This window comes from Ischnura elegans, chromosome 5 (genome assembly GCF_921293095.1).
Source record: "Ischnura elegans chromosome 5, ioIscEleg1.1, whole genome shotgun sequence".
Taxonomy (NCBI): domain Eukaryota; kingdom Metazoa; phylum Arthropoda; class Insecta; order Odonata; family Coenagrionidae; genus Ischnura; species Ischnura elegans.
Genome location: NC_060250.1, coordinates 122,527,186 through 122,541,412, shown reverse-complemented (window position 1 = coordinate 122,541,412; position 14,227 = coordinate 122,527,186). Strand labels below are relative to the sequence as shown.

General features: G+C 37.7%; 1 protein-coding gene across 4 annotated transcripts in view; it reads right to left on the bottom strand.

The window, feature by feature from the left end:
• Positions 1–14,227, bottom strand: part of LOC124159499 (glutamate receptor 1-like) — an 82,758-nt gene that overhangs the window by 23,260 nt on the left and 45,271 nt on the right. For all 4 annotated transcript variants that reach the window (XM_046535344.1, XM_046535343.1, XM_046535347.1 and 1 more), the window contains exons 5-10: positions 7,877–8,009; positions 6,264–6,384; positions 5,301–5,468; positions 1,739–1,945; positions 672–779; positions 123–236 (exon numbers count right to left, since the gene is read on the bottom strand). In XM_046535344.1, the coding sequence (XP_046391300.1) occupies positions 123–236; positions 672–779; positions 1,739–1,945; positions 5,301–5,468; positions 6,264–6,384; positions 7,877–8,009 (851 nt within the window). The remainder of the gene's footprint in view (positions 1–122; positions 237–671; positions 780–1,738; positions 1,946–5,300; positions 5,469–6,263; positions 6,385–7,876; positions 8,010–14,227) is intronic.

Genomic DNA, 14,227 nt, shown 5'->3' with positions numbered 1-14,227 from the left:
CCGGATTATTTCTACATTAGGTACTTTAAAATATTTCAAAGTTTTACTTGATACTCATTATCGACACAAATTTTTTCCCATTAAAAGATAAGGATTATTTTTTTTGCAAGGCAGTTACTTACCACAATTGTTGTCACAATGTAAGTGCGATTTTTCTCAATGTCGGCATGTGGTCGCAATCGGACATACTTTGCTGCAATTGGAGTGAGGCCAGCTTCATCTGACCACTCTGCAACCTAAGGCAATTGAATAAATAAATTAAATGATTGTAAACATATTTTATTTGTGTTTCATATAATGTAATCTAAAATTCAATAAATTTATCAAATGCAATATATGTGATAAAGTTTTTAGATAAATGCACAAAAGGATCTAAGAAGGCAAACTAAAATTGAAAAAGTTTTACTTAACACTACCTTAATAATAATTTTTGAAGTAATACCAATGTGGAATTAGAAACTGTGATATTTAAAGAAATGATGAATACCTCTTCAAAAATTCATTAAGTAATCATCAAATTCTCATCAACCCAGGCAATTAAAATATTATTAAATAAAGATAACTCAATAAAATATTATCAAATGGATTTCCCAACAGAAACAGATTTTAAGAGAAATAAAACAAAAGTCAATTCCAAAAACTGGGTTCTTAATCACTAAGGCTGCACTAACCTTGACCATTGCACTGTTGACTGTCATTTCTACAACATGAAGAGTGTAATTTTGTCGATGTCCATCATCATTAAATCTCACTTCACCGGTTAATCCTTCAAGCTCCACCTATGAATAAAAAGATGGAGAACATCATGATGAAGAATGGGGCAAGGTGTATGAGATATGATATATACACTGAGAAGAGAAAAGTCACTGCAAACAATTCTAAGGTTATTTAGTTTCTTTTGAGATGGCATAAGCAAAGGGAATCTTTCAAGTAGTCAAATCTCATACTCTGAATATTCACTCATATAACAAACAGATCACATATCTCACAATAAGAAAAACAAATCTATGAGAAGAATTTTTCTTAATTTTTTCAATGTCCTCAAAATGTTGTAATCAATTTGTTATTTTAGAGGGTGTCAAATGAGTTTTTGTCATTAATGCAACATGCACTGACTTAGTCACTTTTACCTAATATTTTCTTTGGGGCAGCCACTTAACTGGGACAAAGTGCACAAGTCCAGAAATTTCCCAATCAACCAGAATCTACAATAAAAATTTTTTCAGTTTTCCAATTTGTCAGTTACATCTCTAGCTATTTGAAATGAAAAATTCATGGCCTTAACGTTTTTGGAGTTGAGTTGATGGTGTCATAAGCTCAAGCTAATGTGTCTCCGCTAAGTCCATCTACTCTTTCGTATTGTGCATGGGCCATTTTTGTTTACACTCTTGAAAAACTATTCCTTTCTTCACTTCCCCTTCACGGGCATTCATGAAAAGTGGGCAGCAACTTTTGCATTCCGCTATTTTTAACCTTCAATAGAATTGCTGGATGGCGAAGACTTGTTTCACTCACTGTAACTTATCTTCTCCTTCATTCGGCCAAATTATTTCAATGAATTGATATTTTGGGTCTGAGTGAATTACCCCATTCTGAATAAATAAATAAGGAACTAAAAAATACTGAATGAGTCAGTGAGTCAATTTTTGTTATAAACTTTTCATAATTTTCACAGTGCCATCAATTATACCTTCTTATTTTTGGTGATGAAGGAGAAATAAAATCGAGAAAAACTTACCTTACGTAAAAATTTAGAAATTTTTTCTCCGTGCTCCCAAGGTGTAACCCAGCCACGAGAAATGTTGCAATCAAGTCCACGGCTGCCATTGTTAAAAATTTGACCTCTTCGAAAATTTCCTCGGAATAGATCAGGCTTTTTCCTAAGTAGCTTATGGAACGCTTCAACAAGTACAAATACAGCATCGTACATAAGAGCAGCCTGTGCCTAAGGGAAGAAAATGAGAATGAGGGCATATTTTGGACATAAATTATGAAGAAATATTATAAATTTAACCCTTTCGAGCCGGACTTTCGTTGAGGGAAATTCTTCCTCAATACGAGTCTCTTGAAAGTTTTCTTTACTCCCCTGTACGAAGCGTTTTCGCGTTGACTGAAGGCAGTGGTTCCCTCTCTAACGATTTTTGGACCCAACTCAGTGGGGTGCCGATCCCTTTCCTTGGCCTCTGTCCCAGACCCCTAGAAGGATTAAAAGCCCCTTCCTAGGACGAATCCGCGGTCAACTGGCTAAAATATTAGTGCAAAATATATGCAAATATTTGTTGTTCGCATCGATTTTTTACATTCAAAATGAATTTTGTTTTTTTTTTCTGAGCGTGCAGAAATTTTAAACGAAGTTCTAACGTTGATACAGACGAATTTAGTATATTTACTAGTTGGTCTATAACTCCGTTGATATTAACGTTAGAATTTTGTTTGAAATTTCCATGTGGTCAGCAAAAAAAGATGAATTCATTTGTAGCAATAAATATCAAAAGTAAGCAACAAATATAGTTTTGGAAAACACACTGCAAATAACAGTAGTTGACCGCATGGAGAGGATAAGAAAGGGTCGACCTGAGCGGCCGAAGATGGGACTGGGCTCGCGCTAAGGCGGATCACGAGGGGCGACCGCGTCCGTGGGTCTATTGTGTCCGCCACGGTCACTTTTTTCGACCTGTGCCGCACAGGCGTGGCATTCGTTGCTTACGTTAGGAAAATTAACGCCGCACAGGGGTGGCATTCGTTGTTTATGGAAGAAAATCCTCGCCTCGGCGCGAAAGGGTTAATCCTCTCCATATATGCTATGCAATCTATGTGGATTTGTAGAAAATGACTCATATGATGCAGTATGATCTGACTTTGTCATGCCAGGCAATTGCAAATTAGCTATTTGCCTTTATTTTTTGGTTATCCCCTATTATTTATATGTATATTTATTCTAACACATGCTGCATTATCTACAGGAATTGAAGAGTAAAGCAAGATTGTTGTGGTATGTCCCACTGGTGTCACACTATTTATCTTCATTTTGCAGTCATCACCAGTTCCTCAAATCAAATGTTAGAGTCATTAGTCACTTGGTAAGTCTTTCCTATAGAATTCAACATGTGTGGGGCAACTGGAAGTTAGGTGTGACCATTTCAGGGGGGCCATTCCACAGCAAGGGCTTTTAAGAACATTTTCAGGATTCAGTTTTGATTTTTATTTTTCTAATAATTGATTCAAATTTGAATGCAAAGAACAATAGGTGACCCATAAAACATATCTCTCATTGTTTTTAATTATTACTCATTTTTTGGAAACGTATAAAGTAGAGATGTGTGAATAGTATCCACGAATACTCGAATACCTTGAATACTAGAAAGTATTCGATATTCGAGGTCTCGAATAATTATGCTAAAGGTACGGTCTCAAATACTTCAAATACTTTGAATTTCGCGCCATACACTGTCGCACGCACGTCATTGGTAGTTGACTCGGAAAATTGTAAAGAACTCTAGTCGTTTAGTGCATGCAGTGCCATTATAGGCAAGTTGACGAACTACATCAAATTTGTGGATTAGAGCGGTGAAAAGAGTTCGACGTGGGGAAGCGAAAATGATTGGGTGAAAAAATCCGAAAATCCCCGGTTTCCCCACCAGGAGAACCCCAGTGCCGTGAGATAGTAACTACGTAGCACAATTCACAAAATCTGCAACCCCCTCCATCCATCAGCCCTCGGCCTCCGACGCTTTCCTCCTCTCCGAAATCAAACAAAAGGTGAAAAGGTCCCAGCTCCCGCAGGGTTCGTATTACGAAGACCATAAATGAATAGCTTCAAAAGAAAATATCAAGTTACAGGAGAATAATAGAATCGTGTTTCACCCTTCACTCTTTCTCCCCCACTGACCTTTTTCTGCCTACCTGCTTCGAAGTTCCCCATTTTTGGAGGTCAACTGCTGCATGAGTACCGTGGGATAATTACATTAGCACATTTCCCAAGATTCGCTATCCCCCTCCATTCAGCACTACCCCCCCTCTGAGGCTTTCCTCTTCTCCAAAATAAAAAAAAATGTCCCAGCTCGCACAGGGATCATATTATGAAGACCTTAGCTTCGAAAAAAATATCAAGTTACTCGAGAACAATAGAAACGTGTTTTGCGCCCCCCCTTTTCTCACCCACTGACCTTTTTCAGCCTACCTGCTTCAAAGTTCCCAGTTTCTGGAGGTCAACTGCTACATGAATCACCTATTAGCCCAAAAGGTGTCTAACAAAGTCTTTCGGCAATTGATATTACACCTTTGTTGGATTGAAATATTAGTAATGTGCGTGTAATTTAAAAAAGAATAAGACCAAATACGACGCATTTCTGACTTTATTTAAGCATTTTACGCGAGGAAATAAATGTCAAAATGCGACAGAGACTTAGCATTCTGGCGAGTCTCGATATGAGCAGCAGAGTTTCTTGGAAGTTGATGCGGTATTTTTTTCAGAAAATATATATCAAGTTACAATTTATGAGTTATGCTATAAATCTTTATTGTTACAGTCACAGACGAAGGGATATTTTCTCAGGATATTTGGTTTCTCCCTGCTAACAATTCGAATTCACGTGAGAACTTCCAAAAATGGGCTGAAAATAATTGAAGAAAATCCGGTGGAGAAGCACGTGTATTTTGCAAAATGCCTCAGATTGTCCGCTAGCACTTGACAGCAGGAGTTGAAAATAAGAAGTTGGATGAAGCCGAGTATCAGATGGGCGTGCCGCTGAAATTGTGTTTGGTAGATAAGAATGTACATATACATCAGACAGAAATCCATCGTAGCAGTGTAAATGCCGAGACGGCATGCAATCATTTTTCGCGAGGTGGTGTGTCCCCTTAGAATATTTGAAAGAGATGTTAGTTGATTCAACTATATGCCCAATTCTTTCCATAAAATTAAAATATTCCATTAATCAGCTAAATTCCTGTTCGAATCCTTTTAAGGAAATCAAAATTACTCCTCAAAATCTTGTGTTGCCTGCTGCATAGGCAACCGAGTAAAACATTCCCGCATTCATCGTCTAGTATTCGAGGTATTAAAAATTCTAGGTATTCGAATATTCGAGCAATGATTTACTATTCGAATTCGATATTCAAGTTCGAGAAATCTGCTATCCGACCCATCTCTAGTATAAAGTTTAAAGTAACATATATTGCAAAAATAATTTAGGTTCTTTCAATTAGGTGGGTATTTATGAGACAGTAAAGGAGCCAAGATAGCATTAGCATTCAAAATATCAAGTAAAAGGAGCAATAAACAATGATCCAATCCTTACCGATATAGTATCCCTAGTGGGTGTTCCAGGTGGGGCATTTGGATCTGGTTTCCTCCAGCTCTCAAGAAAATCTCGAACGTGGCGCTTTGACAAATCTACTATTCTAAAGCCTGTGATGTTAATGGCACCATATTCAATAACTTCAGATTCCCACCGGTCATCCATGATCTGCAGGGATAATTTAAAGAAAATACATTGCTCAGCAGAGATTATAAATTTATAAAATTGAATTACAGGAAATAAAGTACAATTTGGAATCCTTAAATGTAATTGAAGAAGAATTTCACTTAATTTCACTTCATTTAAAGTATTGGAAGATAATTAGCAAAAAACATTCCGATTTCAACATAATATAACAAAATATCAATGATAATTTTCTTCGCAATTAACTATTAACTTAATTGTGCAATTTCATTTGGTATTTGAGGAGGATATGAAATGCTTCTGAAGCTACCAAAGATACAGTGTCATTTTTAATCAACCTAAAAGTAAAAACTTGATTAGTTAAATATTTTATGGTCTGTTCATGACTTGATATTTATTTTTGGAATACCCTGGACTTGATATTGAACAGTAGCCAACAATTCTTCTGCTATTCTTGTCAGGGCTGATGATCAGATATTAGCCCTGATTAGGTCTCCAGCAAAGCAGAAGAATCGTCAGCTCTACTTTACAGTCAAAATATGGTAATCCCAAAAACATTAACAGGCCAAGAAAATTTTTTATGCTGTTTGGGAAAACCATCTCAACAACATACCCTCTCAGATCCTCAAGCTAAATCAAAATATTCTATCATTATCATTTTTATGAAGTATTTTCATATTACATAATAATGCACATATAGGAGTCATGAGTGATTCACAATGAGACAAATGAAAGTTCTTAAATGACATATTCTGATCTAATAGGCACACATAAGTGTGAAGCAAATTTTAGTTTCCTTATAAATTAAGATCCACTTACAAGTCCACTGAGAAGATAGTGATACGTTCTCTTTCCAAGGGTTATGTCCCTCACGTGAGTGACAATGATATCTTTGGCCATATCAGTTGGACAGTCCAACACAACATATTTGTGGGTCCATCTAAAAAAAAAACAATGCATAAAGATCATAAAATACAGAAATCGAACCTAATCCTAACCCACTTGACTCAAGACAATGAAATGCTGAAACCCCCTCCCCAAGTGAAGTCGAAATTTTGCGCTCCTGGCCGTCATGAGAAAGATCTAAAATTGCACTAAATTAACAAACAGAGGAAGTGACGAGACTGAATGGCCACGCAATGAAGGTCGATGCAGCGTGGGTCGAAAACAGTGGGTGTGCAACCAGTGGTACTCTTAAGTGTTGCGTGTTGCGGACATCCCGGGAGCCGCCCAAACGGAGGAACTGATTTGCTGGCCTGAGCCACAACTTCTAATCCACATACTCAACATGCTAATATCAATAATACTTGGAGAGCACTGACAATAGAGATGTATACCACTTATCATATTGATGCCTATGATTAAAAATAGACCTATACTGTTAGAAACTCAGCTGTACAGAAATATGTCTTTTCTGTGTATAATGGTCTATCCCTACACGAAATTATGTTGAGACATATTGTTCTAAATTTTGGGTAGGTAAAATTATTTTCAAAATTATGAAAATTTTAGTGTACAAATGTAAAATTTTAATGTATATTATTGTTTCGATTTTAAAGTATAATTTACCCAATTTCATATATTCTTTCATACGTTTGTGAACGACAATTATGGGATGTGCAAGAGTTATCCAAAAAAGAGGGAAAAAAATCAATTCTTACTGCTTACAAAGTCAATGACAGGTAGCTGCAACAGGTAACACTGATTTCTGACACAAAGTTATCACTATTATGGCATTTTTGCATGGCATAGAGATTTCAAACATATTCATTTATCTTCACCGCCTTGAAAACAGTGATGTTATGGCCTTTACAGCTTTTTAGAATCTAACAAACTGTAATGTACGGCAATCAAAAACACCCACGCCTTGGTTATGAATAACCTACTCAGGCGAGACTCGAATCCACAACTTTCAGCTAGGTAGGCAAGGACTATATCCCGCCGCTAACTAGGCCGGCACACATGCTACTTGTTTCCTTATTATTCTTCCTTATTTCACACAGAAGATATCAAGTCACAGAAAAGAGGTTGCTTAAGACTGACAATACCAAACAAGATCTGTGTCAACATGTTAATGCACTCACATGCTTAACATAAGCATCCACTTGGCACAGATTCCACACCCATCTAAAGTTGACACAGCATACCCAATAAATATAGCATTGTCAATTAACATTTCTTGCCGCCCTAAATGAACTAAACATTAATACCAGCTATCAATTATACAGAAGTTTATATGCCATTTCAATTAAAATTTTCCTACATTTCCCCTCATGACGTTGTGACTGTCACTAAAAAACAAGAACTTTATTTCCCATAATAGAAAAAAAACATTTGGTACACAATTGGAATGACAAATTTTAAACGATGGATATGACTAGTGACAAAAATTGAGTTTATGGCTAAAATTGATGCAATAATACTGATTTTACCTGCTAAGCTCCTCGAGACTATGTAAGAAGTCAATGGCCTCTGATACATTCTGTATACGTCTCACTGCTTCCACTTGAATTGATTCATTTCCTGGTTTAAGGGACTGGTATATTTGCTGCAGCCTCAAGAGACCTAAAACCATAATCCAAGACACGAAAGGAAAAAATCAATACTAATATAGGTTCAGTAAAAATTAGATAATGATTAATTAAAAGGCGAAATGTTCTTATGCATGCATGAAAACAGGAAATGACACAATAGAAGATTTTTTACAAAATCCATTAAGGAGTTCAATTGATGCACTATCTTTACACAGAAAAGCTGAGGATTACTTTGAGAAACCCATTAGAAGTACTCATTAAGGACTTTGGATGCTAATAACAAAGGAAGTTCAAATTAAAAATAGGAAAAAAAACTAAAGGTATAATAGCTAACTGCATGTGGCAATGTGATTGTGAAAATGTGGTCGCTCTTAAGAACGAATGCTATTGTAATCGTAAGCATGGAAGCACGTGAAAAATATGATTCCTCATTATTATTAATGTACATTAACTTTTGCTTAAGCACTATCAAATTGACGTTAATTATTTTTCAAAATTATTGAAATTGACGATAGAAGACAAGATGAAAATTCACATGCTATATATACAGGAAATTTAACTCATAATCTTGAAACTAATCATGAAATAAGATTTAAAACCACTGTGTCCTTCATTTCTAGCACGCTAACTCACAATAAAGCGAATAATTTCCAAATTAATTCCAATACTTGACGGCTGACGTTCGTAGAATATTCGAATAACTTGAAATATGTCAGAGGGCGTAATTAATTCCACGTTCTCGGGTGACTCACGTCAAAAGTTATGGAAAGAATGTATCCCACTAACCAGGTATCTTTCAACTACATTACAAGAAAAAAATATAATTAGCACTCAGGCAGTACTTCGCGATGCAATAATTTTTACCAGAAGTTGAATTGGCTATTAGGATCCTGCTTCGATTCCTACTATCTATTGTATGTTCGAGAATGCAGACTGAGGAAACTGCATTACCCTAATATTGTCCTGAAAATTGAAATAAAAACTTAAAACAAAACTTCATCTCAAAAGAAGCTTCAATTTTTAAATCCTCTTAATGATTGCAATTAATGAAGTTAGTTGTAGCTTATGATTCGTATTTACTGCCTTCTAGAACACAACCCGTGATTAAAAATGATATGGCAGCAAAATAATCGCAACTTGAGTGGTGAATCGAGAAGTCATCCATGGCCCTTAGGATGCGGCAGAGGCGCATGAAGGCTCAGGATCGATGCCACAATGTGATGGAGGGCCATCAAAACATTATAAAACTGCAGATTTCCAACCGATAAGAACTTTAAGCTATCGAAGGGTGACGAGGGTCAGGTACGCTTTAGAAAATCCTCGACTTGACTACAAATGCTCTTCACTTCATAATGGGGATTGAACTTGCTTTATCACTATCTCCAACCTCCTTATCCTTGAAAGAGTCTCCTAAAAAAACACTCCATCCGCGCATCGTCGGCGTGAATGGCTTTCCTGGCTCAGAGGTGGAGAATTTAGCCAGGGTATTGAGTGCAAAGGCGTATTAGAGAGAGAAGAAGGGGATCGCCCCTCCCGTAATCCATAATTCCCGAGAAAATTGATAAAATGGTAATCATTAACGTGGTGCTCAAAGCATGTTTATATTTCACCATTTCCAAGACATATCGGAGGAGGGTACTCCAAAGAAACTCGTGCTGCGACTATCGGTATGCGAGAAAATCGGTTTCCTTTCTGTTGAAGGTGCTTTATTCTTCTTAGGCCTAATTCATGACGAGGAGAAGTCAAACACGACGAATCATCTTTATTTTTTTCAGTCGTTGACGGAATACCTACAAGCGGCTTGCCTCCCCTTAGCATGATTCGCCCTTGAAGCGTTCTCTTTTACGTTCAATGGTTTCCAGTTTCGACTCTGGGCGAACGTCACTCGAGAGCAAGAGGATACGAACGGGAAAATGTTAAAATTGTCACCAAGAGAATTAAACGGAATATTTTTAAGGCATAAAGTGTAAACTACTTAATGCGCAACCGCTGAGTGGACCAGCCTAATTTCCGCTCAGCAAACTTCGGGTGTTCCGTCTACATATGAGGCTTGTAAAAAGGAAGACGAGGCGACGTGAGTGAACTTGCCTCGTCACGCTACAGAATAATAAACCATCCCAAAGGTAACTGAAACTTTCTCATAGACACGATAGTGACAGCATAACCTTTGTTGCGATAATTTTTTTCTCCACATTAGTGTTTTTTTCTACAAGAGTTACGAGTGTTTTGTTTCCTGATGTAGATCCTGCGCTGCCAGAACACCCGGTTCGCTGAGATGAATTGCATACCCGGCAGGCGCTCTGGGAAAGTATGAACTTCTAGAAACGCCGTCTCAATGCCTATAGGAAGGGCGAAACCACATACGTTGCACAGAATATTAGAACTTGTCGTACACTCAGGGAGGCTTAATCTGATAACCATAAGCGCAGTTTCATCTTTAGGAGATGACAAGTTTCACAACCGTTTTGAAACTGCTCTTTCGATACGGAGTAGTAAAACATCCATCGTGACTAGCAGCATGGTGGCTATTCTTCAGGATTCTAATAGTATTCACCTACAATATTTTATGGGTAATATGGCATTCCAAAGCCGCATAACTATGCGGGGAACAAATACAAGTATTTTCACGAGAGAATTCTACGCACACACAGTCAATGCCTTAAATTTCATTAATACTTGCTCCCAAAAGACAATGAGTATCGACAAAGTTTTGAAAAAGTGATAGCTGTTTAGGCCGCGGAGACCTGTTAGTATGCACACAGTGTGCATGGTTCGAGTTTTTTTTTTCACTGATATCTTGTGTGATGTGAGGCACTATATGGTGGAAGTTCTTAGTATTAGTAAAATTAGACATTGCAATATTTCCCCTGCTCTAGACCCATACAAAATCCACGGAATCCATTTGGATCTTAAGTGGTGAACGCACATTACGCGAAATTCGTGTATGATGGTTCGATTTCACATTAACACGGATGCCCTCTTCCTATGGATAAATACACACTTTCGTGAACTTACGAATGACTCCGTACAGGAACAACACCACCTACTCCACAATTCTTTCCCTTTTCATGTAAAGGCCTCGATTTTACCCTGGACGATCAAAATATATCGACGACTTCTACAGTCTTTCCATACAACGTATACTTGAGGGCGAGGGGGTCTTTATTCCAAAGAGTCATACATTTCCTCTACTTCAAGTCAACAGCTGGTCACAAAAAACCCACTATATTACGCCTGATGAGGCGGCTTGCGTCATTCTATGTATATATACACAAATCAATATTTATTGCACCACATATTAGTAACATTCTATCCCCATTAAGTCAACTACATTTTTTAAATTATTGGGAGTTAACTAAAGAGCAGTGTTTCGGTCCACATGGCATTTTTTTACGACCACGGATTTAAACGAAAGAATATTTCTAAAATTGAATCATGGAAACAATGAATCCACAAAAAATATTAAATACATTAATGGTGACGCCATTGAACTAAGTAATGTAAGATGTAAGAAAACTAGTAGCACGATTAAAAAAGTTGCGCGATCTAAAATTTAGATACTATTCCCGTTCCACACAAAGACTCCACAAGGATATAGCCGAGAAGAGGGATTTCGTTATTGAGTTTCATGTTCCCTCCAAACTTGATCTTGGCTTCAGGCGTGTGATGGAGAGGGGGAAGGCAAAGAGCTGAGTTGTGGGCGAGGGTGTGAGGTTGGGTCGCCGAACAAGAGGAAAGGGAACTTCAAAGCGCGAAATCCGCCCCATTTGATCACGCCCTCGATCGTCTCTGGACCCACCCCATTCAACCCCAATCATATTTTCCCTCGCCCAGCAAAATGGCGAGTAGAAGCTCTCCCTCCGCGGGTGGATTCAGTTTTCCCCGCCAAAAACACTCTCTGTGACTTTCATGACATTGGGTACTTCCACGCAAAATGTACATGCGACGAGGCAACGGTCCAAAAATTCAGGGGCGATGCGAGTGATTCTACCGACCGGAGCCGACACCTCACATGCCGCCCTTCTTCCAATACAAGTCTGATATTTCCTTTAGAGTAGAAAGTATTTAGAGGAGAAGTGATTTTTCCCCAAATTTATAATATTAAATTAAATAAAACATAATTTAACCGAGAAAATATTAGATAAATTGGAAGAGCAATTCACTTTCATTTGAAAAAGTATTGCCACTTATGTTAAGTTTATTGTTGATAGAAAATGTTAGCAATAATATCTCTGAAACCTTAGTTTTGTTGTCGCAAGTCATCAAAGGATTTCAACTGAGAGACTATCAACAATTGCCGAAAAATATTTTTATTCAAGTAAAAAATTAAAAAAAACTACGGGTTTTGATAAGTAGTTTAACCGCTCCTTCGGCCGTCAGGTAGGCCACTGCTCCAACCATTGAACAGCAGAGGAATCCCGATGTTTTCATCCATTCTGCTGACCGCTAGCTAGACAATTCGCTCGTCAAACGTCAGGTGAAATAAAGAGCTTAATCAGAATGAGTTTTCAAGGTTTTACGAATGGCAGATACATAAGAATACTTAGGAATATAAAATATGATTAATATTAATAACTAATAATTTATTGATTAATATTTTTTAGCAATCATAAATGACCTGCAAAGCACAATAAATTCATCGTACGAGTATGAATTACTACGTTAAATTTCATATTCGCAAGCAACGCGGAATAGTGCGAGTTTTCGAAACTGTTTGAACTTAGTTGGTTTCTTGCAAGACCGAACGGTAAAAATTTTGACTGATATTTTTCCTTAATATTCCAAGAAACCAATTTCTAGAGATAAAAAGAGAGTTGAAATAAAAAAATCAAGGTAAGTGAGTAAAGAGAAAAAGGAAGAATGCGGAAGAACCCAATCGGCCACACGACGAGAAATGATGAAGAGAATCGTCGAGGGACCAGAGGATGGCAAGAACGGAAAACGCAGGCTTGGATATGGAACGGATAATAAACGTGAAAATATTATAAAATCGTTTCAGGCTTGATTTAGTGGAAGTTCGCTATATCCGTGACAAAGAACACAAATGGTAATTTCCACACTTTTTAATTCACCACTCAACAACCGACCATGGTTTCAACACATTGCGTCATTTTCAAGGTTCCTTTCAAGGTCCCTCGAAAATGACACAATGCGTTGAAACTATGGTCGGTTGTTGAGTATTGCATTAAAAAATGTGGAAATTACCATTTGTGTTCTTCACCGTGAAAATATTAGCTTATAAGCAGTGACGTCATGGCAAAATTAGCAGTGCCGGAACGCACTTTCCTTAACTTATTTTAGAAGTAACATATAACTGTTTTTCTACAAGTTATTATTTACATTTTATTACATTTTTTGTTTTGGTAACCATTGTATAAATTAGAAATTTTGAGGCAACAAAATTTGATAAATATTATGTCTTTTGTTAACCAGAGGCGAAAAGACGTTACAGCGCGTTCCGGCACCATGACACCCCTGCTTATAAGATAACTACGCGGAGAGCTACGTGAAACCAATATTGGGATTGTTGACGAGGGATGATAATGCCACTTTGGCTGAGACAATGCATGACAATAATTTAGTATTGTGACATGAAATCAATCATATACGGTCATTAATTTGCACGTCGGTGGCTAACTACGTGATGGTGTCACCCGACGCCCTCTGCATTCCCCAGCCGACGGCACAAGGTGAGGCCAGAGATGATGTGACAAAGGAAAAGATAGAAGATGGCTTTTGTAACGCGGGGATGCTGAAGATCGAGATATGAACAAGGGAGCTGGGAAGAAAGGGATTAGATTCAATGAGGGGGCTCAGGAGGAAAGGGTCACGTGACAAGATGAAGGAATGGAGGACGACAAGGCCTTTTGGGTGTGGTGGACCCATCACTTAAAACTTTTATTTACTACTTCATTCAGAGGGAAAAATTACATTCCCGTTTTGAGGACTGCTAACTGGCGATAGTGTGTTGTCTAGGTTTGGAACATGACAAACCCCCAGCCAAACGGGGCCGAGGGAATATGAAATTATAAAAAAACTGAGTAAAAAATTATTTGATCGTTATAGCAGCTAAAATTGTCGGAAAATGCAACCAAATATACATAAAATTCGCTATGCAGGTCCTACTGGGATAAAGTACTGTCGTAGGCAGAGTAATGAATGGTGAGAACTAATACCTGTCACGCAATGGCTCGTAGTGGCACCTGTACGTCGCCGTTGGCTGTACCCAGTCCTGGTCAAACACCCTAT